This window comes from Zosterops lateralis (assembly GCF_965231275.1).
Source record: "Zosterops lateralis genome assembly, chromosome: 9".
Lineage (NCBI taxonomy): Eukaryota > Metazoa > Chordata > Aves > Passeriformes > Zosteropidae > Zosterops > Zosterops lateralis.
The window spans coordinates 1,261,932-1,289,894 of record NC_139769.1 but is presented as its reverse complement, the minus strand read 5'-3'; the positions used below and the strand labels follow the sequence as shown (position 1 = coordinate 1,289,894).

Genomic DNA, 27,963 nt, shown 5'->3' with positions numbered 1-27,963 from the left:
CCCTGGACCATCCCTGAGCATCCCTGAGGCATCCCTGGGGCATCCCTGGACCATCCCTGAGCATCCCTGGACCATCCCTGGACCATCCCTGCACCATCCCTTGGGGCATCCCTGGACCATCCCTGAGGCATCCCTGAGCATCCCTGGAGCATCCTTGGAACATCCCTGGGCCATCCCTGGGGCATCCCTGAGCATCCCTGGAACATCCCTTGGCCATCCCTGGGGCATCCCTGGAGCATCCCTGGAGCATCCCTGGGGCATCCCTGGATCATCCCTGGAGCATCCCTGAGACATCCCTGGGGCATCCCTGGGGCATCCCTGGAGCATCCCTGGGGCATCCCTGAGGCATCCCTGGGGCATCCCTGGAGCATCCCTGGAGCATCCCTGGAACATCCCTTGGCCATCCCTGGGGCATCCCTGGAGCATCCCTGGAGCATCCCTGGAACATCCCTTGGCCATCCCTGGGGCATCCCTGAGGCATCCCTGGGGCATCCCTGGAGCATCCCTGGAGCATCCCTGGGGCATCCCTGGAGGTTTGGATCACTCAGAGCTGGGAATTCTCTGCCTGTGACATCCTGGGATGAGCTGAGGAGCACCACGAGCGCGGTGGTCCAAACAACCCCATTCCTTCAGGATTTTCCATCCCTTTCCTCTGGGATGGGCAGGAAAAAGTTCTGGCCCTGAGAGCAGCCAGGAGTGTCCTCAGCTCTCACACCCAGCGAGGAACCACCCGCTCAGCCCTGCCCGGGTGGCTCCAAATCCTTTAAGCTGCCCCTTCCCCCGAGGCTGCTGCTCCCAGGGATGTTGGGATTCCCCATGGACTGACTCAGCCTGGGAGGGAAACTCTGGGTCAGCCCCACTCTGCCCTGGCTCACAGAGGTCCCCAGGACTGCCAAGGTAAGGATGAGAAATTCCCCTGCTTTCCCCAGCTCCCAGCTCTCTATATTTCACCCCAAAATGTCCCTCAGCTGCTGCTCCTCACCCTCTGCTGCTGCATTTCCCACTCCTGGCACAGCCACCGGTGAGGATTTTACCTGGTTTGGGTTTTTCCCATAGAGCAGCTTCTCCTTTTCTTTGTTAAATTCTCATTTCTTTAATCTTTAACCCTCCTGCGCGGGGAGGCTTTAGCAGAGATGAGATCAGAGCTCAGCATCTCCAAATGGCCTCGTTCCTTTTGGCTCTGGGGTTTGCAAAGGCCTCTAAATCAGAATAAAATCAGAGATGTGATTCCCAGAGGGGGCAGAGCCTGCGATCCCTGGGAGAATTTTGTGTTTTCAGCTCTTCTCATAAGGATCCCCCAATTGATTTTATTTTAATTTTTTTTTAATCTTTTTTTTTTTTGCTCTGATTTGCAGAAGCTTCGTGGGCTTTTGGGAACCGACAGCTTCTCTTTGTAGGTCAGGTAAGAGGGGAGGCACTTGAAAATTGCCTCACTCATGATGAAACCTTGATCAGCCCTAAAACCAAACCAGGTCACCTCACCCCGCACGAGAAATACTGAAAATACTGAAGCCACTCACTGCTGCTGCTGCTGCTGCTGCTGCTGGCCTGGTTTGGGTGGAAAAATCAGCATTTTGAAGCTTTTACTCTGAACTGTGGCCTCTCTCCAGGGAAATTTGCCATTCCTGACAGCAGGTATTGCGTGGGGAAAGGAAATTATGGATGTGGGGATGGGCTGGGTGAATTTGGGCTGGTTCAGGGTCTGCTTTGTGCCCACCTCCCACCTCCAGAGGAGCCTGTGGGGGTCCTGGAGCCACCCCAGCTTCAGGGGTGCCCTTCTGGCTGCTTCCAGGAGGATGATTTCCTTGGAAAAAAGCAATTCCCCCCCAAAAAAATCTGCATTTTCCTGCTCCTCACCTCTCTGAGCCTCAATTGCTGCAAAGCCCTCCCAGCCCCACAGCCCCACCAGGCTGGGCTTTCCTCCCTGGATTGTGGGGATCCCCCCAAAGAGGCTGTGGGGAGAGGAAAAGGGAAAAAATTGAAATTTATGGGAGTTTCCATCCCATAAAACCATGTCTGAGCATCCCCAGGGATGGAGATTGGAGGACGAGCAGCAGCCCCGCTCTGGTCCAGCTTTAAAGAGCTTTTTTCTTGAATTTTAGCTGGAATTCCCTGATTTCCAGACTCTGATCCACCTTTAAAGAACTTTTTTTCTTGAATTTTAGCTGGAATTTCCTGATTTCCAGACTCTGACCCACCTTTAAAGAGCTTTTTCTTGTGTTTATCTGGAATTTCTTGATTTCCAGACTCTGATCCACCTTTAAAGAACTTTTTCTTGAGTTCAGCTGTAATTCCCTGATTTCCATACTCTGGTCCACCTTTAAAGAGCTTTTTATTGAGTTTAGCTGCAATTCCCTGATTTCCAGCAGGACCCCATTGCCTCCTGTCCCACACCAGGAGGAGTTTTGCTCCCCCACCATTCCCAAGGATTTTCCCCCAGGCTGAGCATCTCCCTGAGCCTTTCCACCCCTCTCAGGTGCTCCTGACCCTTTGGTGGGCTCATCCCAGAGTCTCCCCATCCCTCCCAGCCCTGGAATCAGCCCTTGGGATGGGTTTGAGCAGAGGGGCAGCACCCCCTGCCCCTCCCCAGCCCATATTTCACTCCAAGAATCTTTTCAAATTTCCCTGCCATAAATCCACATTTCTCCTCCCCTCCTGGTGGTGCTGGAGCTGTTTCCCCAGGAGGATTTTCCCCATGTTTTTTTTTATCCCTCAGACTATGCAGCAGCCCAGGCCATGGTGGGGGTTGGAAAGGTGTTGGTGTTCCATGTCCTGCTCTGCTGCCTGGGCCATGGTGAGTGACACTGACAGTGACAGTGACAGTGACAGGGCCACCTGAGCTCCTGGATCCCCTGCAGGGCATTCCCAGTGTGGGACTGGGGACAATGGCACAACTGGGGGTTTGGAGGGGACCATTGCAGGGAGGTCCAATGTCCTGCAGCTTCTTCTCCTTCCCTCTCCTCTCCTTGGAGCAGGGACATTTCCAGGCTCCTGGGGGAATTTTCAAGCCCCTGGGGACCTTTATAACCTCCCAGGGACATTTCCAAGCTCCTGGGGTCAATTCCAAGTTCCCAGGGATATTTCCATCCTCCCAGGGCCATTCCCCTTCTCCCAGGGCCATTTCCAATCTCCCAGGATAATTTCCAGCCTCCCAGGGGTATTTCCAAGCTCCCAGAGTCATTTCCAGGCTCCTGGGGGAATTTCCAAGCCCCTGGGGAACATTTACAACCTCCCAGGGCCATTCCCAAGCTCCCAGGGCCATTTCCAAGTTCCCAGGGCAATTCCCAATTTCCCAGGGCATTTCCAGCCTTCCAGAACCATCTCCCAGGACCATTTCCAAGCTCCCAGGGCAATTCCTAAGCTCCCATGGCAATTCCCAACCTCCCATGGCAATTCCCAATCTCCCAGGGCCATTTCCAGCCTCCCAGAATCATCTCCAGCCTTCCAGAACCATCTCCCAGGGCCCTTTCCAGGCTCCCAGGTCAATTCCCAACCTCCCAGTGCCATTTCCAGCCTCCCGGGGCCGTTTTTCCCCTCCCTCCCCGGTGCTGAGCCCTGTCCGTGCCCTGCAGCCCCCGGGGCACGGCCCTGCCCTTTCCAGGAAGGCTCAGATGGAGCCGATAGCGCCGCTCAGCTTCATCTGATAGGGAAGGGCAGCGCCTCCCTCTCGCCCTAATCTTGGGGATCAGAGAGCTGCAGGTTATTTCCCTGCACTCATTTAAACATCGCAGCAAAAACCCAAAAATGGGGCGAAACTGGCTGGGATGAGTCAGAGGGGCCCGGGGGGTTCATCCCAGTGCCCAACTGGTTTGGACTGGGAGACACCTCAGAGCTCACCCAGCCCTGCATAAGGATAATTCCCATTGTTCCAGGCTGCTCCAAATCTGGTTTTGGGCACTTCCAGGGATGCAGGGAGAACAATTTCCCCTCCAGCATCACTGGTGATCCTTTGGTTTATTCACATCCCATGGGGTTCTAAGTGGCCAGGGAGGGGTGTAACCCCCTGGGAGGGATCAGAGCAGCTCTGGGCCCCTCTCTGCTCCCCTGGATCCTCCCCATCTTTGTTCCAGGTGCTGCAAACCTCAAATGCAACGGGCGCGTGTGGATCGAACCCGCACCAGTGGTACCCATGGGCTCCAACATCTCCATCAACTGCCAATCCACCTTGAGATGCTCTTCATCCCAGCTCCTCGTCATCCTCCTCAACCTCAACCTCACCGAGGGCAGCCCTGTGGCCCTGCCTGGGGGTTCTGCACGGCTCCTGGTGCGGGATTTTCGGATGCCCTTGGCCACCGTCACCTGTTTTTCCCGTTGTGTTGGCAGCGACAGGGATCGCCTGGTGTGCGGGACGGAGCTGCGGGCAGGCTGTGAGTGACCCCCATGTCCTGGTGTGGGTTTGGTTTTGTTCCTTGTTTTAAGTTCGTTTTTATGGGTTGTAATGGTTTGCTCCCATGTCATTCGTGTCCCGCCCTTATTGGTTTCACCCCAACCCCAGTTTTGTGTCAGTCAGAAGTTTTCCAGCCCCTGGGCCTTGTCTGTCACTTTGGGGTCTCTCCCAAAAGTCTGGAAAGTTCCAGTGAGGACCCCAAGTGATGGGACAAGACTTCAGCTGTCTCCCCACCCGAGTTATTGATTTGTTACACTGTGTGTCATTTACCTGGATTTACCTGATTTGTCCCCAGTTAAACCATCCCTGAGTTCTCCCCCCAATAAAAGGTGTTGCATTTGGGGGTTTCCTGCCTTTTTTCCCTCTCTTTTCCCCCCACTGCTTCTGCTGGGGCAGATCCCCTGATGAATAAATCCAGCAGTTAACCCAAAATAACCTCCCTCTTTTCTCCTGCTGTTGTTGCTTCACCCCTTTGGGCAAACAAGAACTCACAGGGGTGGGTGAGGTTCATGCTGCTCCCAAACCCTTCACTGTCGAGGGGTCAGGGACAAGACACCTCTTCACCCCCAGCCCCGGGGAGTTTGGGGTTGGGCTCCCCCTGTGCTCTGACCTGACCTCGCCCCCCTTTCCCCAGACCCTCCGGATCCCCCCAGGAACATGAGCTGTGCCATCGCCGAGGGCTCGGAGCGCCTGGAGTGCGCCTGGGATGGAGGGAGGGTCACACACCTGAACACACAGAACAGCCTCCACCTGCGCAGGTGAGACCTGGGACAGCACAGGGAGTGGGGAGAGGGGGTGACAGCACTGGTGACAGTCCCGGTGACAGCCCCAGTGAGAGCCCTGGGTGACAGAGCCAGTGACAGCCCCAGTGAGAGCCCCTGGTGAGAGCCCTGGCTGACACCTCTGGGTGACAGCCCCTGGTCACAGCCCCGGTGACACCCCTGAGTGACAGAGCTGGTGAGACCCCCAGTGAGAGCCCTGGGTGAGACCTCTGGCGACAGCCCTGGGTGACACCCCGGTGACAGCTCCCAGTGACAGGCCCAGGTGACAGCCCTGGTGACAATCCCGGGTGAGACCCCCGGTGACAGTGTCAGTGACAGACCCGGGTGACAACCCTGGTGAGACCCCCGGATGGGAGCCTTGGTGACAGTCCTGGGTGAGACCCTCGGTGACAGCCCCGGGTGACACCCCGAGTGGGAGCCTTGGTGACAGTCCCGGTGAGAGCCCCTGGTGGCAGCCCCAGGTGACAGCCGTGGTGACACCCTCGGTGACAGCCCCGGGTGGCATCCCCTGGTGGCAGCCCCAGGTGACAGCCGTGGTGACACCCCTGGTGACAGTCCCGGTGGCAGCCCCTGGTGGCAGCCTCTGGTGACAGCCGCGGTGGCGCCCCCTGGTGGCAGCCCCAGGTGACAGCCCCTGGTTACAGCTCCGGGTGACACCCTCAGTGGCGCCCCCTTGTGGCAGCCCCGGGTGACACCGACGCTGCCGTGCCCCAGTCGCACTTCCTCCAGCTCACGTTTTGTCACCTCCTGCCCGCGGACCGCACGTCCCACCGCAGGCGGTTCTGTGAGCGCCCGGCTCACACCGTGCCCTGCCCCGGGGAGCTGCAGCCTCCAGGATAGAGACAGGGTGACCCTAATGCTGCCCAAACCCCAAAAGCCAAAGTCCAGCTTGCAACTTGTGTGCCACACCCTGGGATGTTCCCTGTCACCAAAGTCCCCATGGCACCCCCTGGCATGTCACAGCCCATCCCAGGATGTTCCCTGCCACTGGAGTCCCCATGGCACCAGCCTGGCAGGATTTCCTGGAGAGGAGAAGCTCCAGGGAGAGCTCAGAGTCCCCTAAAGGGGCTCCAGGAGAGCTGGAGAGGGACTGGGGACAAGGGATGGAGGGGCAGGACACAGGGAATGGATCCCACTGCCAGAGGGCAGGGATGGGTGGGAGATTGGGAAGGAGTTCAGTTATCCTGACTCAGTTTTAAAGACATTAAATCCCATCACATGGAAGCTCTGTGAAGAGAAGGGACAAAGCTGCTGCTGAAGTTTGGGTTCAAACTGAACTGTGCAGCCGGAAAGGAAGGAAAGAGTTCCCTTCCCACTGTGAAAATACAAATCCCCAGCAGTGATGTCAGAGAAGGGAATTTCCAGTTTGCTTTAGGGGTGACAAACTCGGGGTTGGGGACAGCCATGTCCTGGTAATGAGCTGTGACACCTCAAGAACCAGGGTGGCACTGACAGGGCTCCCTTCTGCTTCCAGGCTGCTGGCACAGGATGAGGAGGACGAGGAGGAAAAGGTCTTCCCTGCAGACTCCCCTGTGCTGCTGAGAGAGCTGCACAATGAGAGCCACTACTGGGTGTGGGTGGAGGCCAGCAACGCCCTGGGCACCGCCCGCTCGGCCCCTCAGAACCTCAGCCTGCAGGAGATTGGTATGTCTGTCTGTCTGTCCATCCATCCATCCATCATCCATCCATCCATCCATCCATCCATCATCCATCATCTATCATCATCCGTCCATCATCTATCCATGACCCATCCATCCATCCCTCCATCTATCCATCCATTCATCCATCCATCCATCCATTCATCCATCCATCCATCCATCCCTCCATCATCCATCCATCCCTCCATCCATCCCTCCATCCCTCCATCCATCCATCCATCCATCCCTCCATCCATCCATCCATCCATCCATCCATCCATCATCCATCATCTATCATCATCCGTCCATCATCTATCCATGACCCATCCATCCATCCCTCCATCCATCCCTCCATCCATCCATCCATCCATCCATCCATCCATCCATCCCTCCATCCCTCCATCCATCCATCCCTCCATCCATCCATCCATCCCTCCATCCATCCATCCATCCATCCATCCCTCCATCCCTCCATCCATCCCTCCATCCATGACCCATACATCCATTCCTCCATCTATCTCTCCATCCCTCATCCATTTGTCCATCAATCCCTCCATCCATTCATTCCTCCGTCATCCCTCCCTCCCTCCCTCCCTCCCTCCCTCCATCCATCCATCCATCCATCCATCCCTCACCATCCCTCCATGAGCAGCACTCTGTGCTGGGGCTGTGTGTGGCCACCCTGCCCCACCCTGGGGTGTCACTTTAGGGACACTCCCGAGCCCAGGGCCCACCCTGTCCCCCCCTGTCCCCGCAGTGATCCCCGCCCTGCCCGAGCCCCTCGGCGCCCACACCTCGGAGTCGTCCCCGCCCAGCACCGTCACCCGCTGGAGGAGCCGGACGCGGCTGCAGGACGTGCAGTGTGAGGAGAGGCACAGAGCCACGGGCACCCCGGCCTGGCGTGTGAGACCCCCAAACCTCTCCCCACACCCCCCCGTTAAAGCCCCGTTCCTGCTGGAGACCCCCACGGCCAATGGGAGTATTTGGGGTGGCTCCAAACTCATCCCTTTGCTCTGGGTGTGCCCGCAGGGTGACACTGGAGGGGACAGAGTGGCACTGGAGGGGACAGAGAGGAACCTGAGGGAACAGGGTGGCACAAGAGGGGACAAGGGGGCACAGGAGGGGGCAGACAGTGTGGCACTAGAGGGGACAGGGTGCACTGGGAGGGTCAGACAGTGGGGCACTGGACGGGATAGGGCAGCACTGGAGGGGACAGACAGGGTGGCAGTGGAGGAGACAGAGTGACACTGGAGGGGACAGAGCGGCACTGGAGGGGACAGAGCGGCACTGGAGGGGACAGAGTGGCACAGGAGGGGACAGAGCGGCACTGGAGGGGACAGAGTGGCACAGGAGGGGACAGAGCGGCACTGGAGGGGACACAGTGGCACTGCAGGGGACAGACAGTGTGGCACCAGAGGGGACAGACAGGGTGGCACCAGAGGGGACAGAGGGGTCCCACCCATGGTGCCAGTTCCAGGCGGTGACATTCCCTGTGCCGGGGGTGGGGGTGACATTCCCCGTGCCAGGGGACAGTGGTGACATTCCCGGTGCCAGGGGGTGGCGGTGGCACTGGGGACCCGCTGGTACCCTCACCCCCCAGCGTTCCGCCCCTTCCCTTGCAGGTGTCGCCGTGTGACAAGGTGACCCGGGAGGGGCCCCGGTGGCAGCACGAGCTGCAGAGTGACACCCAGTTCGTGTTCCAGGTCCGGTGCCGGCTCAGCACCGCCCGCAGCCCCTGGAGCGCCTGGAGCCCCCCGTTCCTGTACAGGACCCCCGAGGCAGGTGGGCTCAGCCCCAGGTGTGGTGTTTGTCCATCCAGGGGTCCATCCCGTGGGGAATGGTGTGGCCAGCAGGAGCAGGGGGGTCATTCTTCCTCTGGACTCAGCACTGGTGAGGCCACACCTTGAGTGCTGTGTCCAGTTCTGGGTGTCTCAGTTTAGGATGGACATTGAGTGCTGTGTCCAGTTCAGGATGGACATTGAGTGCTGTGTCCAGTTTAGGATGGACATTGAGTGCTGTGTCCAGTTCAGGATGGACATTGAGTGCTGTGTCCAGCTCAGGATGGACATTGAGTGCTGTGTCCAGCTCTGGATGGACACTGAGTGCTGTGTCCAGTTTAGGATGGACACTGAGTGTTGTGTCCAGTTCAGGATGGACACTGAGTGCTGTGTCCAGCTCTGGCCCCTCAGTTCAGGAAGGACATTGAGATGTTTGAACGTGTCCAGAGGAGGCAACAAAGCTGGTGAAGGGATTGGAAAACAAACCAGATGAGGAATGACTGAGGGAGCTGGGGGTGTTTATCCTGGAGAAAAGGAGACTCAGAGGTGACCTCATCACTCTCTACAACTCCCTAAAGGTGGTTGTGGACAGCTGGGGTTGGTCTCTTTGTCCAGGCAGCACTGACAGAACAGGACACAGCCTTGAGCTGCACCAAGGGAAATACAGGTTGGATATTAGGAAGAAGTTTTTCACATAAAGAGTGATTAAATACTGGAATGGTCTGCCCGGGGAGGTGGTGGAGTCACCATCCCTGGGTGTGGCACTCGATGCCATGACCCAGTTGAGGTGTCAGGGCTGGGTTGGACTGATGATCTTGAAGGTCCCTTCCAACCTGCACATTCTGTGATTCTGTGATGTGGCCCTTGGGGACACCGGGAAGTGCTGGGAATGATTGAGCTCGATGTTCTCAGAGGGTTTTTTCCAACTGAGCATGTTCCATGATTTTTAGCGATTTCCTTGGGTGGAAAAACCACATCAACTGCAATGTCACGACCAATCTCTGTGCCGGCTCCCCTCCATCCACCCCAGCTCCCCTCCATCCATCCCAGCTCCCCTCTTCCATCCCAGCTCCCCTCTTCCATCCCAGCTCCCTTCTATCCATCCCAGCTCCCTTCTATCCACCCCAGCTCCCCTCCATCCATCCCAGCTCCCCTCCATCCATCCCAGCTCCCTTCTATCCACCCCAGCTCCCCTCCATCCATCCCAGCTCCCCTCCATCCATCCCAGCTGGGGATGAGCCTGGGGATTCCTGGGATCCATCCCTGATATATTCCCTCTCCTGCCCTCCTTTAGTCAGCTCAGTTATTAGGAGGATTTGGAGAGAATTATACCAAGGATGAGGTGAGATATCTCAGAAGAGGCCCTTTCCCCAGGACATTTGTCCCAGGCGTTTATTCTTCGAGTTTCCAGGGGGGAAAGAGGAAGAACAAAGGAAGGGGAGACAATTTATAAATTTCTATCCTCCCAGCTCAGAGGAGAGACAGCTGGACCACAGGCAGGGGGGTCAGAGAAGGAAGGAAGGGTCACTCTGAGTGGTCAGGGAATCCAGAAACCATTTCCCCAGAGAATTACAACACATCCCGGTGCCAGGGCGGGACAGGGGATCACCTCACCCCAAAATCCATCAGCGCCCTCTGGGACCGGGAATCACCTCACCCCAAAAACAAACCTCCGGTGCCTCCATCCTCTCTGTTCCCTCTCCCGGGGGCACAGCCGGGCTGGGGAGGGTCTCCCCGGGGGGCTGGGGGTGTGGGTGTCCCCCGTGTCCCCTCAGGGCTGTCACCGTGTCCCCGTCTCCCCTCAGCCCCCGCCGCCGCTCCCGCCGTGTGGCGCCGCCTGGGCGCGGCCCTGCCCGACGGCCGCCGCCAGGTGACGGTCTTGATCAAGGTAAGGAGGTTATTTGGTACCGATTTATTTATTTTTTGGGGCTCTGCTGCTTCTCCTCCACCTTGGAGGTGCTGCCCTCCTTTGGGGATGGGAGGGAAAAATCCAGCCCAGCTCAGAGAGGAATCTCTCCATCCTTTTAAAAGAGGGGACAAGCGGGTGTTTCCCTGTCAGACACCACAATCTCTGTCCCTTTTGCAGCCTCTGCTGAGGAGATTATATTTTGGTGCCGATTTATTTATTTTTTGGGGCTCTGCTGCTTCTCCACCTTGGAGGTGCTGCAAAGGATTTGAGGAGCCTTTTGGGGATGGGAGGGAAAAATCCAGCTCAGCTCAGAGAGGAATCTCTCCATCCTTTAGGTGTCTGTCCCCTGTCAGACACCACAATCTCTGTCCTTTCTGCAGCCTCTGCTGAGGAGATTATATTTTGGTGCCGATTTATTTATTTTTTGGGTTCTGCTGCTTCTCCACCTTGGAGGTGCTGCCCTCCTTTAGGGATGGGAGAGAAAAATCCAGCCCAGCTCAGAGAGGAATCTCTCCATCCTTTAGGTGTCTGTCCCCTGTCAGACACCACAATCTCTGTCTCTGTCACAGCCTCTGCCGGCCCGGGATGCCCGAGGGAAGATCCTGGATTATTCTGTGTCCTTTCAGAGCCCCGAGGGGCTGCGGGTGCTGTGTCTCACCCCCGGTACTGAGTGCCCGGTGCTGGTCCCGCCGGGGGCCCGCAGCCTCCTGGTCACCGCCCGCAATTCCAAAGGGGATTCCAGCCCCGCCAGCATCCCCCTGCACTGGGGGGAGCCTGGCCAAGGTAGGATGGTGTCCCTGTTCATATCAGGGGATGTGTTCTGCCCGGATTTCAGGGGGAATTGGTGGGATTGTGTGATGGAAAAAGTCCTGGAAGAGCTCAAAGGGCTCCAGGCAAGTCCTGCATCCCCTGGAGATGCTGCACAGATCAGTGTGGGGTCATGGAATTGGGGGATCAGGGAATTGTGGGGTTAGGGAATTGGGGGATCATGGAGTTGTGGGATCAGGGAATTGTGGGATCGTGGAATTGTGAGATCATGGAATTGTGGGATCAGGGAGTTGTGGGATCAGGGAATTGTGGGATCATAGAATTGTGGGATCAGGGAATTGTGAGATCAGGGAATTGTGGGGTCAGGGAGTTGTGAGATCATGGAATTGTGAGATCATGGAATTGTGGGATCAGGGAGTTGTGGGATCAGGGAATTGTGAGGTCATGGAATTGTGGGATCATGGAATTGGGGGATCATGGAATTGGGGATCAGGGAATTGTGGAATCATGGAGTTGTGGGATCATGGAATTGGGGGATCATGGAATTGTGGGATCAGGGAGTTGTGGGATCAGGGAATTGTGGAGTCATGGAATTGTTGGGTCACAGAATTGTGGGATCAGGGAATTGTGGGATCAGGGAATTGTGGAATCAGGGAATTGTGGGATCATGGAATTGTGGAGTGGTTCAGGCTGAGAGAGACCCCAAAGCCCATCTCAGTTCATTGTTCCCTGGGCAGGGACACCTCCCACTGTCCCAGGTCACTCCCAATGTCCAGCCTGGCCTTGGGCACTTCAGGGATCCAGGGGCAGCCACACTTTCTCCAGGAATTCCATCCCAGCCCCTCCCAGGGAACAATTCCTGCCCAAAATCCCATCCAGCCCTGCCCTCTGGCAGTGGGATCCATTCCCTGTGTCCTGTCTCTCCATCCTTTTTCCCAAATCTCTCTCCAGCTCTCCTGGAGCCCCTTCAGGCATTGGAATCTCAGCTTTTTCACCTCCTAAAGCTGCAGCAACAAATTGATTTTTCAGTGTGGCCTGCCCGTGTTGGTTGGCAAAGCAAAGGGTGCGAAGCTGCTCCTCTGCTCTCTGCCAACCCCCACTGTGAGCTGGGCCCTTCCAAACTGAAAAAATAAACGGGGGGGAAAATCCTTTTAAAATAATTTTAGGACCACTTTATACTCCCTGTGCCCTGGGCTGTGGTTTCCCCCCATAACCACACTCTCCTAATTCTGAAAAAACGTCTCTTTGAATGAGCAACGAGAGGGGGAAAGTCCCACTCGAGCTGAGGACAAATACGTGACTAAAAAGAAACTGAAGAGAAATAAGGTGGAAAAAAAAACCCTCACTGAGCACTGATGTTTATCAGAATCGTGCACGTTTCTGGTAAGAAGTGGCAGGTGCAGCATTTCAGGGACGTGACAGAGATGATGATGTGGGGTTTTTGGGGTTTTTTGGGATGTGTAAACACAGAGCTCTCCACATCTGCCTGGGGAGGATGAGCACAGGAGGGACACAAGGGATGTGCCTGTCTCAACCTGTCCCCTGTACTGGGGACAGCTCTGGGGTCACCAATCCAGGGGGGACATGGAGGGGCTGGAGAGTGTCCAGGGCAGGGAATGGCGCTGGGGAAGGGTCTGGAGCCCCAGGAGGGGCTGAGGGAGCTGGGGAAGGGTCTGGAGCCCCAGGAGGGGCTGAGGGAGCTGGGAAGGGGCTCAGCCTGGAGAAAAGGAGGCTCAGGGGGGACCTTGTGGCTCTGCACAAGTCCCTGCCAGGAGGGGACAGCCGGGGGGGATTTGGGATCTGCTCCCAGGGAACAGGGACAGGAGGAGAGGGAATGGCCCCAGGCTGGGCCAGGGATGAATATAATTAAAATTTCCTAATGAAAAACTTCTCCAGGCCTGGCACAGCTGCCCAGGGCAGTGCTGAGTCCCCATCCCTGGAGGGATCCAAAAGCCACACGGATGTGGCACCTGGGGACAATGGGACAGTGGTGGCCTTGGTCTTTGAAGTCTCTTCCAACCCAAATAATTCTATGAAATACAGATCAATACATAAAACTAGATTTATATATTTACATATAAACCCTGTTTATGTATAATTGTATAATTTTCAGTTCACCCTTCACTTTCCAAACACTTCCAGAAAACCCACATTTGCCCTGGGCTTGGCTGACCCTTCCCAGTCTCCAAGGATGATTTTTTGGGGTGAGATCCCCTTGCCCTTTCTTTTCTCCACAGAATTCCCAGCACCAGGAGCTGTGGAGGTGAAGGTTGAGAACCAGAGCAGGGTCCTGGTGCAGTGGGAGCCCCCCCAGCCCAGCCAGAGCCCCCTGCTCTGGTTCATCCTGGAGTGGAATTCCAGCTCCCAGCACGGCCAGGAGGAGAAATTCTTCTGGGAGAGAGTCCCACACCACCAAACACACACCTACATCCCAGGTAGGACAGCCCAGGAACTCCTTTTCTGGTTGGAACAGCTCAGCAGGACAGTATAAACCTAAATTAGATCACAAATCTCGGTTGGATCACAAATCCCAGCTGGATCACAAATCTCAATTGAATCACAAATCTAAATTAGATCACAAATCTCAATTGGATCACAAATCCCAACTGTATCACAAATCTCAATTGAATCACAAATCCCAGCTGGATCACAAATCTCAATTGGATTACAAATCCCAATTGGATCACAAATCCCAGCTGGATCACAAAAGCAGTTTAATTGGAATTTGAGCCCCTGCCCATTGGTTTTGGGGGAATGGGGCTATGAAGAGCCCTTAGGGAAGAAGAAGGAGGAGGGAAGAAATTGGAGATTTGGGGACAGACAGTGGGATTGGGGTCCCCGGGTGAAGATCACAGGGAAAGGAGGGGATGGGAAGGGAAAGAAAACAAAATAAAAATGATCTGGTGGTGCAGGAACAACCCCAGACCCACAAAGGCCAATCCATTTACTTTCACCACTCAGTAAAAAAACCCTGATTGAGCCTAGAGCCTTGAGAGCAGATAAAAAAAGCACATTTTGAGGGCAGCTCTGGCTTTTCCCAGCAGAGGCAGCGGGTGCCCCCCGAGTGTCGCTGTTCGCGGTGTACCCCGGAGGGATCAGCGCTGGCACCTCCAGCCCAGGTGAGCCTGTCCCGGGGGGAAAAACTGCTGCTCCTCCCCATGGCCTCAGTAAATTCTGTTATCTATATTGGCTGTCAATGTTCAAACTAATCTAATTATATATATCTATTATTATTATTATTATATATCTATTATATCCATCTATCTATTATTATTATATCTTTATTATTATTATATATCTATTATTATATATTATATATATTATTACATCTCTATTATTATATATATTATATCTCTATTATTATATATCTATATATAATATAGATATCCTTTTATATATTATAAAATATACAATATATATTATCTATCTATTATTATCTGTCTATCTATTATATCTATATATTTCTATTATTATATATCTATATATAATGTAGATATAATTATAATATATTATAATAAATATATATTTATATATATAAATATATTATATTATAAGAAATATTTATTATAATACGATATATTATAGTAAATAAATAATAAGTATTTTATATCCTTATAATTTTGTAATAATTTTATATCTATAATTTTATAATATTTATATATTTATTATATATAATATATTATAATATTTATTTTATATATTTATCTATATATCTAATATATATATATAACTAATTATAGCTAAACTAATTATTTTAGCTATAACTTCTTAAAAAATTTACTTCTCTGATGTTAAAGCACTACATTACTGTGGCAGGGGGTTCAGCTGCACAGAAATAACCAGGAAATTCATTCAGGCACTTTGGGAAATCCCAGAACCCCACAATGGGCTGGGTTGGGAGGAATTTCCAGGGAAGATGTTTTGGGATGGGGCCAGATGTTGATCAACATCTCATTTAATTGGATCTCTGGGAGATTGGGAGACCCCAGACAGAGACAAAAAAACCTGACAATAAACTGATAAACCAAAATACAAATCACAAATAACTCAAGGAACAACCTCCTCAAGCCATTCATTACTTCAGCAATGAAGTAATTTAAATTTTTCTCCTAATTTATTTTTTTAAAAAAGATAAACCCAGGCCAGGTTTTGCGTCCCTCTCAATAAATCTCAGACATTTTTCCCCTCTCTCTGTTCCAGCCCCTGCAGAGGAGCCCCCCCTGGGCAGCACCTCCAGTGAGATCTCCCAGGGTAAGCCCTGCCTTGCTAAGCCAGGCTTATTCTGGGAGCTTTAGAATAAATTCCCTGGCAGTGGGAACTGAGAATTCTGGATATTTTGGGGAGGTCAGAGCAAAAAAAAAAAATTATCTTTTCACTCCATGGGGACACAACCCACCTGCAGGGTGGTGCTCTCTTTCGGTTGAGTATAATTATTTCTGGTTTTTAATATCAATAGATAAAAATAAGACACTTTTTGAGGTGCTGACACGAGCAAAAGGGTGCAAAAAAATCCCTGTTGTTTCTCTTAAGTAACATTTTAAGGAATAATCCCAGACAAATTATAATTTGAAGTGCAGGTTCTCTATCACAGGGAGTTTTCTGTTGAAAAACAGCTCAAATTGTGGGGTTTTGTTTGGGGTTTTATTTGTTTGTTTGGGTTTTTTTTGGTGGGTTTTTTGTTTTGTTTTGTGGGGGGTTTTTTGTTTGTTTGGGGTTTTTTGGTGGGTTTTTTGTTTTGCTTTGTGGTTTTTTTGTTGTTGTTGTTTTTGGGTTTTTTAAGCTTTTTTGGGTTTTTTGGTGGGTTTTTTTTTGGTTGGTTTTTTTTTGTGTGTTTTTTTGGTTTTTTTGGGGGGGGGTTTTTGTGGGTTTTTTTTGTTTTTTTTTTTTTTTTTTTTTTTGTTTTTTTTTTTTTTTTTTTTGGTGGGTTTTTTTGTTTTGTTTTGTTTTTTGGGTTTTTGTTGTTGTTGTTGTTGTTCAAGGGAGGTCTTCAAAATCCAGTCTTGTGTTATTTTTTTTAATCCTAATATCAGGTATTTAGAGGTGTGGTAAAAGTGCAGCACCCACAGACTGAGAGCTCTGAGTTTGATTTTCTAACAAAGTTAAAATATCACGTCCAGCACAAGTTGGGAGGTGCCCAACCCAGGAAAATACAGAATTAACCTGCACAAGGGGCTGATTCCACCCTGCAGGTTGAGCCAGAGATTGTTTCATCCTTTGGGGATGTTCTGCTCATCCTCTGGCAAAGGTCGGGCTCTGTCACAGCCCTCAAACCAAAAACAAAACTGGGGTTGGGGAATTCACATCAGAATTTCTGGCAGCAGAGGTAGGAAAAGGTGAGGGACTGAATCCCTGCCCTCCTCCCTCTCCATCCTCTTGCAGGCGACACCAGAGTTTTGTTGGGACTGAGCCTCAGCACGGTTGGATTGTCAGTTCTGTTTGCAGTTGTGATGTTTAAAAAGTCAGTCAGGAAAAGGTATTTCTTCTTCCTCCTCTGTGTCTTTCTTCCTCATTTCTAATTAATCTTTTTTTACTCTGTATTTTTTTTGTATATAGAAGAAATATAAAATTTTATATTTAAAATATTTCTTCTAGGATACATATAAAAATATATATAAAATATTTCTTCTGGGATACATATATAAATATATATATATAATATTTCTTCTGGGATATGTATAAATATATATATAATATTTCTTCTGGGATATATATAAAAAATATATAAAATATTTCTTCTGGGATACATATATAAAATATATATATAAAATATTTCTTCTGGGATATATATTAAAAAATATATAAAATATTTCTTCTGGGATACATATATAAAATATATATATAAAATATTTCTTCTAGGATATATATAAAAAAAATATATAAAATATTTCTTCTGGGATACATATATATATATGTATAAAATAAAATATTTCTTCTGGGATATATATATATATAAATATATATAAAATATTTCTTCTGGGATGTTTTAAAATCAACCGCAGAGTCTTTTTCACCTCAGCCTGAGGTCAATGTCACACATTTGTTGTATGAAAGGACTTTTTGGTTGCTTTACATTAGGGCAGAGGCCAACAAAAAAAAAGTCAAATAAACACAAAATTGGTGAAATTAAAGAAAGGGGAACCCAGAGTTTCCAAGCCCTGCTCAAAGGCTGGGTGTTCTTCATGTGTCTTTACTAACCACAGAGTTAGTAAGTGAAAAATAAATTGGATTAACGTTTGGGGTTTGGTTTTTCCCTCTTGGTGAAGGATGAAGGCCACCCTCGTGTTCCTCCTGCCCAAGTGGCTCCTGGAGGACTTTCCCCACATGGAGAACAGCACCGTGGTGAGGTCACTCCAGGTGAGGGCAGAGTCACCTCCTGGCTCTGCTTCCCCCCAGGATAAATCTTGGATTCACAGAATCAGGAATTGCTCAGGTTGGAAAACCCCTCTGAGATCACCAAGTCCAGCAGTGCCAAGGCCACCACTGCCCCCTGTCCCCAAGTGCCACTTCCACAGGGATTTTAAATCCCTGCAGGAATGGGGACTCCACTCTTTCCACAGCCCTTTCCACAAAGAAATTTTCCCCTAAAATCCAACCTGAACCTCCCCTGGCCATTTCCTCTGTTACCTGGGGGGAGAAGGCAGCTTTGCTCCAGGAACACTGGTGGGAAGAGGCTGAAGTTCTAAGGGACTGGGAACTGCTCAGGAATCATTTCTCGGGTGTTTTTTGAGGTGTGTGGGAGCCTGGATTAGCTGAGGTCTTTAACCCTTAATTCCACACACTCTTTATTCCGTGGCCACAGCTGCCCCGGGGTGGGAGGGACCTTAAAGCTCATCCCACTCCATCCCCTGGGCCAGGCTGCTCCCAGGATTCACAGAATCAGGAATTGCTCAGGTTGGAAAACCCCTCTGAGGTCACCAAGTTCAACCAGGCCACCACTGCCCCCTGTCCCCAAGTGCCACATCCAGAGAGATTTTAAATCCCTGCAGGAATGGGGACTCCACCATCCTGGACAGCCTTTCCACAAAGAAATTTCCCCTAAAATCCAACCTGACCCTCCCCTGGCCATTTCCTCTGTTACCTGGGGTGAGAAGGCAGCTTTGCTCCAGAGCCATGAGGAGCACTGGTGGGAAGAGGCTGAAGTTCTGAGGGACTGGGAACTGCTCAGGAATCATTTCCCAGGTGTTTTTTGAGGTGTGTGGGAGCCTGGATTAGCTGAAGTCTTTAACCCTCTTCATTCCGTGGCCACAGCTGCCCCTTTCTGGGAGAGACCTTAAAGCTCATCCCCTGGGCCAGGCTGCTCCCAGCCCTAATGACAGCTCTCCTAATCACAAAATTTGCCATTTTCTTGCCACACTCATCATTTTTCCCCAGGACAAGAGTGATTTCCCCAGTGAGAACCTCCACCAGCCGTTCCTGGGTGACCCCGCGGTGACGGAAATCGAGGAGGTGCCACCACAGGAGCAGCACCAGAGGGACACCAAGGCCAAGGCAGAGGTGGCTGAGCACAGGGAGCTCCCAAGGAATGTGGTGACCCCCAAAACCCCAACCCCAGAGCAGCTGGGTGCCTACAAACCCCAGCTCTCCACTCTGGGATACATCTCCGCTGGAATTTACCAGGCGCAGCCGCCCGCAGCGATCCCGGAGCCAGAGATGGGGATTTTCTCCCAGGACTACACCAGCCCTGTGCCCCAGCTGTGGGAGCAGCAGGCAGGGACACCTCAGGTGTGTCTGCTGGAGAAGATCAACCTTGTCCTCAACAGCAGCCAGGCATTCCCAGTGCACCCCCAGGGATCCTTTCTCTGGGAGCAGAGGCCGCCCAGCGACGTCCCGGAGCAGATGTTGGTCCCTGAGGAGCTGCTGAGCTGCCTGAGAGCCACCAACAGGGAAAACCCCTGCTTCCCACAGATTGTTCTGAGAGGAGCTGGAATTGTGGATAAAAGCCTGGAGCAGTGAGCAAGGCACAGTCAGCATTGGGATTGTCAATGGAAGGACCGGAGCAAAACACGTTGGGATTTTGGCTTTACTCCACTGCAGGTTCTTGTGGCTGCCTGGGAATCTTGGGCCAGAAAATCCCAGTTTTGACCTTACCTCGCACTGGCAGGAGCTAAAAAATCCCATAAAGTTTGGATTCCTGGAGTGCCAAGCAGCAGATTCCTGCAGGGTGGAATATCTTCAATTACTGCTCCACGTTGTCCTTTTGTCAACGGTTTGGAGCATTTCATTCCCAAAGGTTTGGAGCATTTCACTCCCAAAGGTTTGGAGCATTTCACTCCCAAAGTTTGGAGCATTTCATTCCCAAAGGTTTGGAGCATTTCACTCCCAAAGTTTGGAGCATTTTATTCCCAAAGGTTTGGAGCATTTCATTCCCAAAGGTTTGGAGCATTTTATTCCCAAAGGTTTGGAGCACTTTTCACTCCCAAAGGTTTGGAGCATTTCATTCCCAAAGGTTTGGAGCATTTCATTCCCAAAAGTTTGGAGCATTTCACTCCCAAAGGTTTGGAGCATTTAATTCCCAAAGGTTTGGAGCATTTAATTCCCAAAGGTTTGAAGCACTTCATTCCTGGAGGTAATTTCAGTTTAAAATGGATTTTAAAAAATCCCTCAGACATCCTGGCAGAGACGTGGAAAATATTTTGGGATTGTTCCTGATGAACAGACACCTCACCAAGGAGGATTTATGGATCACGAGGGTACCAAGGACACGGAATCTTTTCTGTATTTCCTTTTCCTCCCATTCCCAATAAAAAACCCACTCGGGTGAGAACAAACCCCCACTTCCAACCCCTCTGGATTGATCCCTGGCCAAATCCTTCCCCTTGGGTGAGGGATTTGTCACCTCCCAGGGCTTTGCCACCCCTCAGCCTCGCTGTGGGAAGGGCAGGGTGGCACAGAAAAATGGGATTTATCAGCCACATCAGCAAGAACTTGGATTTTTGGACACTCAAAGAAGGTAAAACACGGTAATCTCCTTCCTTCAGCAGCCCTGGAAACATTTCCAGATATTCTGGGACTTACAAAATATTCCCAATTCTTGTTTGTTGGGGTTTTTTTTTCAATTTTTCCTAGGCACTGAGAGCATTTCTCCATCAGCTGTTGCACAAATGGATTAATTCTGTTGTTTGTCCTCAACACATCCCGATTTCTGGGATTTACAAAATATTCCCAAGTCTTTTATAAATTCTTTTTTTTTTTTTTTTTTTTTTTTTTTTTTTTTTTTTTTATATTTTTTCTTAGGCACTGTGAACATTTCTCCATCAGCTGTTGCACAGATGGATTAATTCTGTTGTTTGTCCTCAATACTTCCCAAGTTCTGGTACTTACAAAATATTCCCAATATTTTGGGAATTGAATTAAAAAAAAAAAAATTCCCACGCATTGTGAGCATTTCTCCATCAGCTGCTGCACAAATGGATTAATTCTGTTGTTTGTCCTCAATACTTCCCAATTTCTGGGATTTACAAAATATTCCCAATATTTTGGGAATTCAATATTTTTTTTTTCAAATTTTCACAGGCACTGTGAGCATTTCTCCATCAGCTGCTGCACAAATGTATTAACTCTGTTATTTGTCCTCAAACCACCCTGGTGTGTGCTGTGTTTGTTCCTTCTATTCCATACCCCAGGAATGTGTCACCATTTCCAAACCTGGCAAGGAGGAGGGGAGGATTCTTCTCCAGAAGCACCAAACAAACACAGAAATGTGAGTGCAGCAGGGCAGGGAGTGCTGCCTGTGCAGGAAGGAAATCGTACAAGAACAGCCACACGACGTGAGCTGGAGAAGGTTTTTCGGTGGTTTTTATTCACTGTCCACATCCTGAGCCTTGTGCTGCCTCTTCAACCTGAGCTCGAGCCAAACCTCGAGGGGGGAAATGTCCAGGCTGGCCCTGGATTTTGGGAATGGGGGAATTTCCAGCCCCACTGTCCTGGTTTGGAAAGACAGGGAAAGATGGAGCTTCCCTTGGAATGGAGAATGTAAACCCCCCTCCCTCTGAATTATAATAATTCTGAAATTAAGGGGCTCTCAGGCAAAGAGATGGGAATAGGAATAACAGTTCTTTACTAGGAATATTAAAAAATAAAAATGCAGCAGTACAAAAAAAGCAAACAAAAAGAAAATCCTGACAGAGTCAGAGCACTCCTGACCCCCTGTTGGTCCCAATAAACCCTCCTGCAGGGCCAGCTGTGGCTCTGCTGGAGCAGAGATGATCCTGTAGAAGCTCCAGTGGGGCTGAGCTGGGTCTGGGCTCCCTCTGGGAATCCAAACAGGCTGTGCTGGGGTTCCCAATGCCAGGTTTGATCCAGGGGGGAATTCCGGGCTCCTCCCCCTGGGTGGAGCATCTCCCGTGGGCTGATGGAATTGTCTCAGCCCTGCAGTGACCGGGATGGGCCCTGGACAGCAGAGATCCCCTGGGGGGGATAAAGAACTCTGCCCCAGCTGGTTTAACAGCAGAGATCCCCCAGAGTGATGAGGGACAGGTCCTGGAAGGGATAAAGAACTCTGCCCCAGCTGGTTTAACAGCAGAGATCCCCCAGAGTGATGAGGGACAGGTCCTGGAAGGGATAAAGAACTCTGCCCCAGCTGGTTTAACAGCAGAGATCCCCCAGAGTGATGGGGGACAGGTCCTGGAAGGGATAAAGAACTCTGCCCCAGCTGGTTTAACAGCAGAGATCCCCAGAGTGATGGGGGACAGGTCCTGGAAGGGATAAAGAACTCTGCCCCAGCTGGTTTAACAGCAGAGATCCCCAGAGTGATGGGGGACAGGTCCTGGAAGGGATAAAGAACTCTGCCCCAGCTGGTTTTAACTAATTGCCCTTTTAAGATGCCAAATAAAATACATATTTTTGGTTACATCTTGTAACTCAGGACACCCAGGAGGGATCCCTGCAAACAAGGCAGTGGCCAGAGGAGCACAACTCCTGTTTTTCCAGCAATGGGGCAGGGATGGAGCATTCCCAGCTCCCACTATGGACATCAGGGAGTCCATCAATGCCAACCCTCCCAATGATTCCCGGGAGATAAAGGAAATATTCCTGATTTCCATGGGAGCAGCTGGTTAATCTGGACTGAGAAGGAGGAGGGCACAAATACACACAGAGTGCTTCACAAACAGAGAAAAATATAGGGAGGGGCTGAGATTGAATTCCCAGAGCAGCTCTGGCTGCCCCTGGATCCCTGGAAGTGTCCAAGGCTGGACAAGGCTTGGAGCTCTGGGACAGTGGAATTGTCCCTGCCATGTCAGGAGTTTGAAACAAAAAGAGCTTTAGGGTCCCTTCAACCCAACTCATTGTGGGATTCTGTGACCCCAAACCCCAACCTGGCCTTGGACACTTCCAGGGATCCAGGGGCATCCCATGAATCCCATCACAAAGTCACTCTTGATTGATTTATTTTAACATCTCAGGGTTCCCTCCTTCCCTCAAACTCCCCAATTTTTGATATCAGGCTTTTCTATCCCCTGTCTTAAGCTTGGTTTTACTGTTGGATCCAGTGCCAGAGATTTTTCCCACCTGTTGTTTACCAGCTCAGGGATGAATTCCATGATTTTCACACCCCACGGTGCTGCCTCATCACTACCAAAGTTCTCACAAAACCTCTATTTAAAAAAAGGCCTTTTTTATATGAAAGGAAGGAAGGGACAAATTAAAAGAAACAAAGGATTGGGTGCAGAGAGTTCAGAGCTCCAGGAGGGTTGGAGAACAGAGAGCCACCCACTCCTGCTCCATCCCACCAGAGCAGGATGGGGAGATCCAGGAGTTCCCACCTCCCCCAGAAATCAGCCAGAGACTCCCCTGTGGGACTCATTTACCTCTTCAAAAACCCAGCTTGGAAATTATTTACACCAGAATGAGAATAAAGAAGAAATAAATAAATGTAACACATAATAAATGATGCATTAAACGTGCCCCTGAGTTGCAGCTTTAAGCTTTTCATGCCACTACCCTGCAGGAGGATGTGGAATTCGCTCTGGTTTGAGGTTGGCAGCACAGAGAGCTGGGTTTAGGCTCAGCTTAGTCACCCACTGAGGGCGTGACCTTCACCTCTTCTTATCTGCACAGTCTGGGTTCCTACAGCTGGTAAAACCTCAGGATTGAACGTTAAAACCCTTTTAAAGCTTTTGGGAAGAGCAGCAGGAGCAGGAGGTCACAGAAACCTCCTCATGGTGCTGTTGGGTTTTACTCTGTTCTCACCCAGTGCTGGAAGCCCTGCAAGGGTTGGGTTTGTCAGTAAATCGTGGGAGAGATTTGGTGGCAGATAAAGGGCCCTGCAGAGACTCAAACTGGATTTCAGGCTGGGAGGTTTCACAGAGCTCAGTAACACCCGGAGACCTCCGGGGATTTCTGAGCTCAGGGTGCAGAGATCGAAGGGCAGATTGTGACCAAGGCTGGTGCAGAGCTGCAAAGCTGTGCCTGGGTCAGCAAAACCCTCCTGGAAATGTGGCAGGGCAAAAGCTGCAGCAGCTGGGACAGGCTCACAACAAAACTGGGAATAGTCAGTACAAATGATGGCATTTGGGGGAGCCTCTCCCATCCCTGAGTGTTTTTTGGGGAGGAGGGTGAGGAGTCCTGCACAGGGCTGAGCTCAGGGGGGTGTGTCAGAGCAGAGGATGTGAGAGGTGAGCCTGTGGTTTGGGTCTCTCCAGGCTCCCTGTCAGTGCCAGCTCCTAAATGTCACCTTCCCAGGGCAAATTCCATGAGAAAAGCCAAATTTCACCTTCCCAGGGCAAATCCCATAGAATGGCACCAGACGAGCCAAATAAATGTCATCTTCCCAGGGCAAATCCCATAGAATGGCACCAAAAATGCCAAATATCAGTTTGCCAGGGCAAATCTCACAGAATGGCACCAAAACCCCCAAATTTCAGCTTCCCAGGGCAAATCCTAGAAAATGGCACAAAAAAACCTCCAAATTTCAGCTTCCCAGGGCAAATCCCATAGAATAGACTGGAAAAGCCAGGAAGATTTCCACTTCCCAGGGTGAATCCCATGAGAATGGCACTAGAAAAGCCAGATAAATATCATCTTCCCAGGGGAAATCCCATAGAATAGAACCAGAAAAGCCAAATAAAGGTCAACTTTCCAGGGCAAATCCCATAGAATGGCACCAAAAAAAATCCAAATTTCAATTTCCCAGGGCAAATCCCACAGAATGGCACCAGAAAAGCCATGGGAGCAGGGCTGGGATTTAGGAACAGAGATGGGATTAAGGAGCAGAGATGGGATTAAGGAGCAGGGCTGGGATTTAGGAACAGAGATGGGATTTAAGACCAGGACTGGGATTTATGACCAGGACTGGGATTTAGGAACAGGACTGGGTTGTCAGAAAGGAGCAGAACAATGGGATTTTCCAGGACTGATTGACTCATCCCATCCTACACTGAGAGTCCCCAGCACACAAAGGGATGGGAAACGTGGAGCCACCGCAGAGGGGACCCTAAAAAAAACCACCACCCTGGAGGGAGGGAAAGCTCATTGTGCTGCTGGGGCTCAGCTCTACCCGGCCACAATTCCATAATCCAGGTTCCAAGGGAGCAGAAAGGGACACCAGAAAGAAGTTTTGGACACCAGAAGGAAGTTTTGGACGCCAGAAGGAAGTTTTGGAGCTGCTGCAGGGCTGGAGCCCCTCTGGAGCCAGGCTGGGAGAGCTGGGGGGGCTCCCCTGGAGAGGAGAAGGGAGATAAGAAATAAGAAAGGGAGAAAAGTAAAAAAAAAAAAAAAGGGGAAAGGGGAAAGCAGAAAAGGAAAAAGGAGAAAAAAGAAAGGGGAAAAGGTAAAAAAGGGAAAAGGAGAAAAAAAAAAGGGGGATGAGGGAAAAGGGAAAGGGGAAAAGGAAAAAAAAAAGAAGAAAGAAAAGGAAAAGGAGAAAAAAGAGAAAAAGGGGGAAAGGAGAAAAAAGGGAAAAGGGGAAAGCAGAAAAGAAAAAAGAGAAAAAAAGGGAAAGCTAAAAAAGGGAAAAGGAGAAAAAAAGAGAGGGACAGAGAAAAGGGAAGACGGAAAAGGGAAAAAGGAAAAGAGAAAAGAAGGGGGAAAGAGAAAAGAGAAAAGGGAAAAGGAAGACAGAAAAAGAGAAAAGGGAGAAAGGCAGAAAAAGGAGAAAAGGCAGAAAAAGGAGAAAAAGGAAAAAAAGGAGAAAAAGGAGAAAAAGGAGAAAAAGAAAAGGGAAGAAGAAAGCAAAAATAATGGAAAAAGAACTAAAAGGAAAAGTAAAACCTTTCTTTTAAAAGGAGAAGAAAAAGGAAATACGAAAAAAAAAAGAGAAGTAAAAAGGAAGCAACAGTGTTTTCTGTGCTGGGTGATGGAGCGGTGGTTTCCTCCTGCCCCTCACTGCAGCACAAACTGATCACCGGGGCCATCCCTCGGTGTCTCCCCTTAAAAAACATCCTGGATGGGCAAAACGGGATTCCAGGAGTGAAAATTCCTGGGAAATGAACGGAGAGAATGGACCAGGCAGGAAAAACGGGATTGGATTCCCCAGAACTCCTCCTGGTGTCCTGGATTAATTAAACTCATCCTGATCCTGGATGGAGCAGAGCTGGGAAAGGCTCTGGAAAAGGAGAATTGATGAAGAAATGAGAGGTAAAAAGATGTTTCTGATATTTGGGATTTTTGGGGGGGATTAGCTCTCTCAGCCCCTCAACCCCCCCCCCAAAAAAATTAATTAATTATAATTATTGGCAGGAAATAATTATCAGGCTCTGTAAAAAGGGAATTGATGAAGAAATGAGAGGTAAAAAGATGTTTTTGATATTTGGGATTTTTGGGGGGGATCAGCTCCTTCAGCCCCTCCACTCAAAAATAAATTAATGATAATTATTGGCAGGAAATAATTATCAGGCTCTGGAAAAAGGGAATTGATGAGGAAATGAGAGATAAAAAGAAGATTTTGATATTCGGGATTTTTGGGGGGGATCAGCTCCTTCAGCCCCTCCATACAAAAAAAAATAAATTAAACTAATGATAATTATTGGCAGAAAATCATTTCCAGGCTCTGGGAAAAGGGAACTGATGAGGAAAACGAGAGGTAAAAAGATGCTTTTGATATTTGGGATTTTTTGGGGGGGGATCAGCTCTCTCAACCCCTCCACCTAAAAAAAAATTAATGATAATTATTGGCAGGAAATAAATTCCAGGCTCTGGGAAGGAGCCCAAATGTTGCTCCTGGCTTTGGGAGGGAGAAAAAGCTCGAAGGAGGCTCAAAGGCAGAATTTGGGATTCCTGGAGGTTGCAAACGTTGTGTCTCCTCATTTTTAAAGCTGCCCCTGAAATACCCACCCTGAGGTGCCTGAGGTAAGAAAAGCTGATCAAAACCAGCCAGAAAAAATGAGTTTATGTCATGGACGGCCTTAGAAGAGAAGGAACAGTGACAGCAAGATATTCATTCATTTAAAACTGTTAAATGTGAGATTGTGGGAGCACTGAAAAAAAAAATGAGACAAAGCAAAACTCATCTCACAGAGAAGGTAAAATGAGAAGGGAGGTGTCTCTGTACAAGGGGGGCTGGGCTGAAATTTATTTTATGTCTCCTCTTCCTTTTTCCCCTTTTTTTTCTTCCCTTCCCCTCCTTTCCCTTCCCGAGCATCCCCCGTGGGGTTTGGGGTGAGTAAGATGGGATTTTTCACTGCCCTGGGATGGGATTTTTCACTGCCCTGGGATGGGGATGGGATTTTCACTGCCCTGGGGTGGGGATGGGAATTTTCACTGCCCTGGGATTCTCCTGCCTTGGGATTCTCCTGTCCTGGGATGGGGATGGGATTTTCACTGTCCTAGGGTTCTACCCTGATGGAATTTTCACTGCCCTGGAATTCTCCTGCCCTGAGATGATGCTTTCCTGGGATTTTCATTGCTTTGGGATGTTCCTGTGCTGGGATTTTCTTTGCCCTGGGATTTTCTTTGCCCTGGAATGCTGCTGTCCTGTTCCCCAAAAACTCAGCCAGTGTCAGTAACTGGGGGTTTGGAACAGGAAGATTTGGGGTTTTGTTCCCAAAAACTCAGCCAGTGTCAGTAATTGGGGGTTTGGGGCAGGAAGATTTGGGGGTTTGTTCCCTAAAAACTCGGGCAGTGTCGGTAATTGCGGGTTTGGAACAGGAAAATTTGGGGTTTTGTTCCCAAAAACTCAGCCAGTGTCAGTAATTGGGGGTTTGGGGCAGGAAGATTTGGGGGTTTGTTCCCTAAAACTCAGGCAGTGTCAGTAATTGGGGGATGAAGATTTGGGGTTTTGTTCCCTAAAAACTCATCCAGTGTCAGTAATTGGGAGTTTAGGGCACAAAGATTTGGGGTTTTGTTCCCTAAAAACTCAACCAGTGTCAGTAATTGGGGGGATGAAGATTTGGGGTTTTGTTCCCTAAAAACTCGGGCAGTGTCGGTAATTGGGGTTTGGGGGAGGAAGATTTGGGGTTTTGTTCTGCCTGAGCTGTTCCTCTTTCCACCAGTGACCAGCCCATTGTTCCTGCCAGTTCTTGGAAAGCGCAGAGAAGGTTTTCTAGGGAGAAGTGTGTGAGGTTTCTTATCTCCTTTTATTTGTGTTACAGCTGAGATTAATGCAGGGGAGTTGCAGTTTCGTCTTTGGACTCAGTGTTAATTAATTCTTATCTATAATACAGTCTCAGGAGTTGTGAGGTAGAAAATGAAGGTGCTTCTAACTCTTCCCAAGGACTTTTAAGCATTAATTATTCATTAATGAGATGACACCTGTATTATTTATACT

General features: G+C 50.1%; 1 protein-coding gene across 1 annotated transcript; it reads left to right on the top strand.

Annotated features, from left to right (window-relative positions):
• Positions 1-1,120: 1,120 nt before the first annotated feature.
• On the top strand, positions 1,121-19,214 carry IL23R (interleukin 23 receptor; the record flags this gene model as incomplete). Its single annotated transcript, XM_083868157.1, has 15 exons — positions 1,121-1,635; positions 2,717-2,794; positions 4,071-4,367; positions 5,022-5,145; positions 6,644-6,813; positions 7,564-7,709; positions 8,429-8,588; positions 10,390-10,472; positions 11,063-11,276; positions 13,499-13,696; positions 14,306-14,380; positions 15,471-15,512; positions 16,641-16,734; positions 17,525-17,615; positions 18,633-19,214. The coding sequence occupies exons 2-15, from the start codon at positions 2,737-2,739 to the stop codon at positions 19,212-19,214; spliced, it is 2,334 nt and encodes a 777-aa protein (XP_083724283.1). The 5' UTR covers positions 1,121-1,635; positions 2,717-2,736.
• Positions 19,215-27,963: the final 8,749 nt, after the last annotated feature.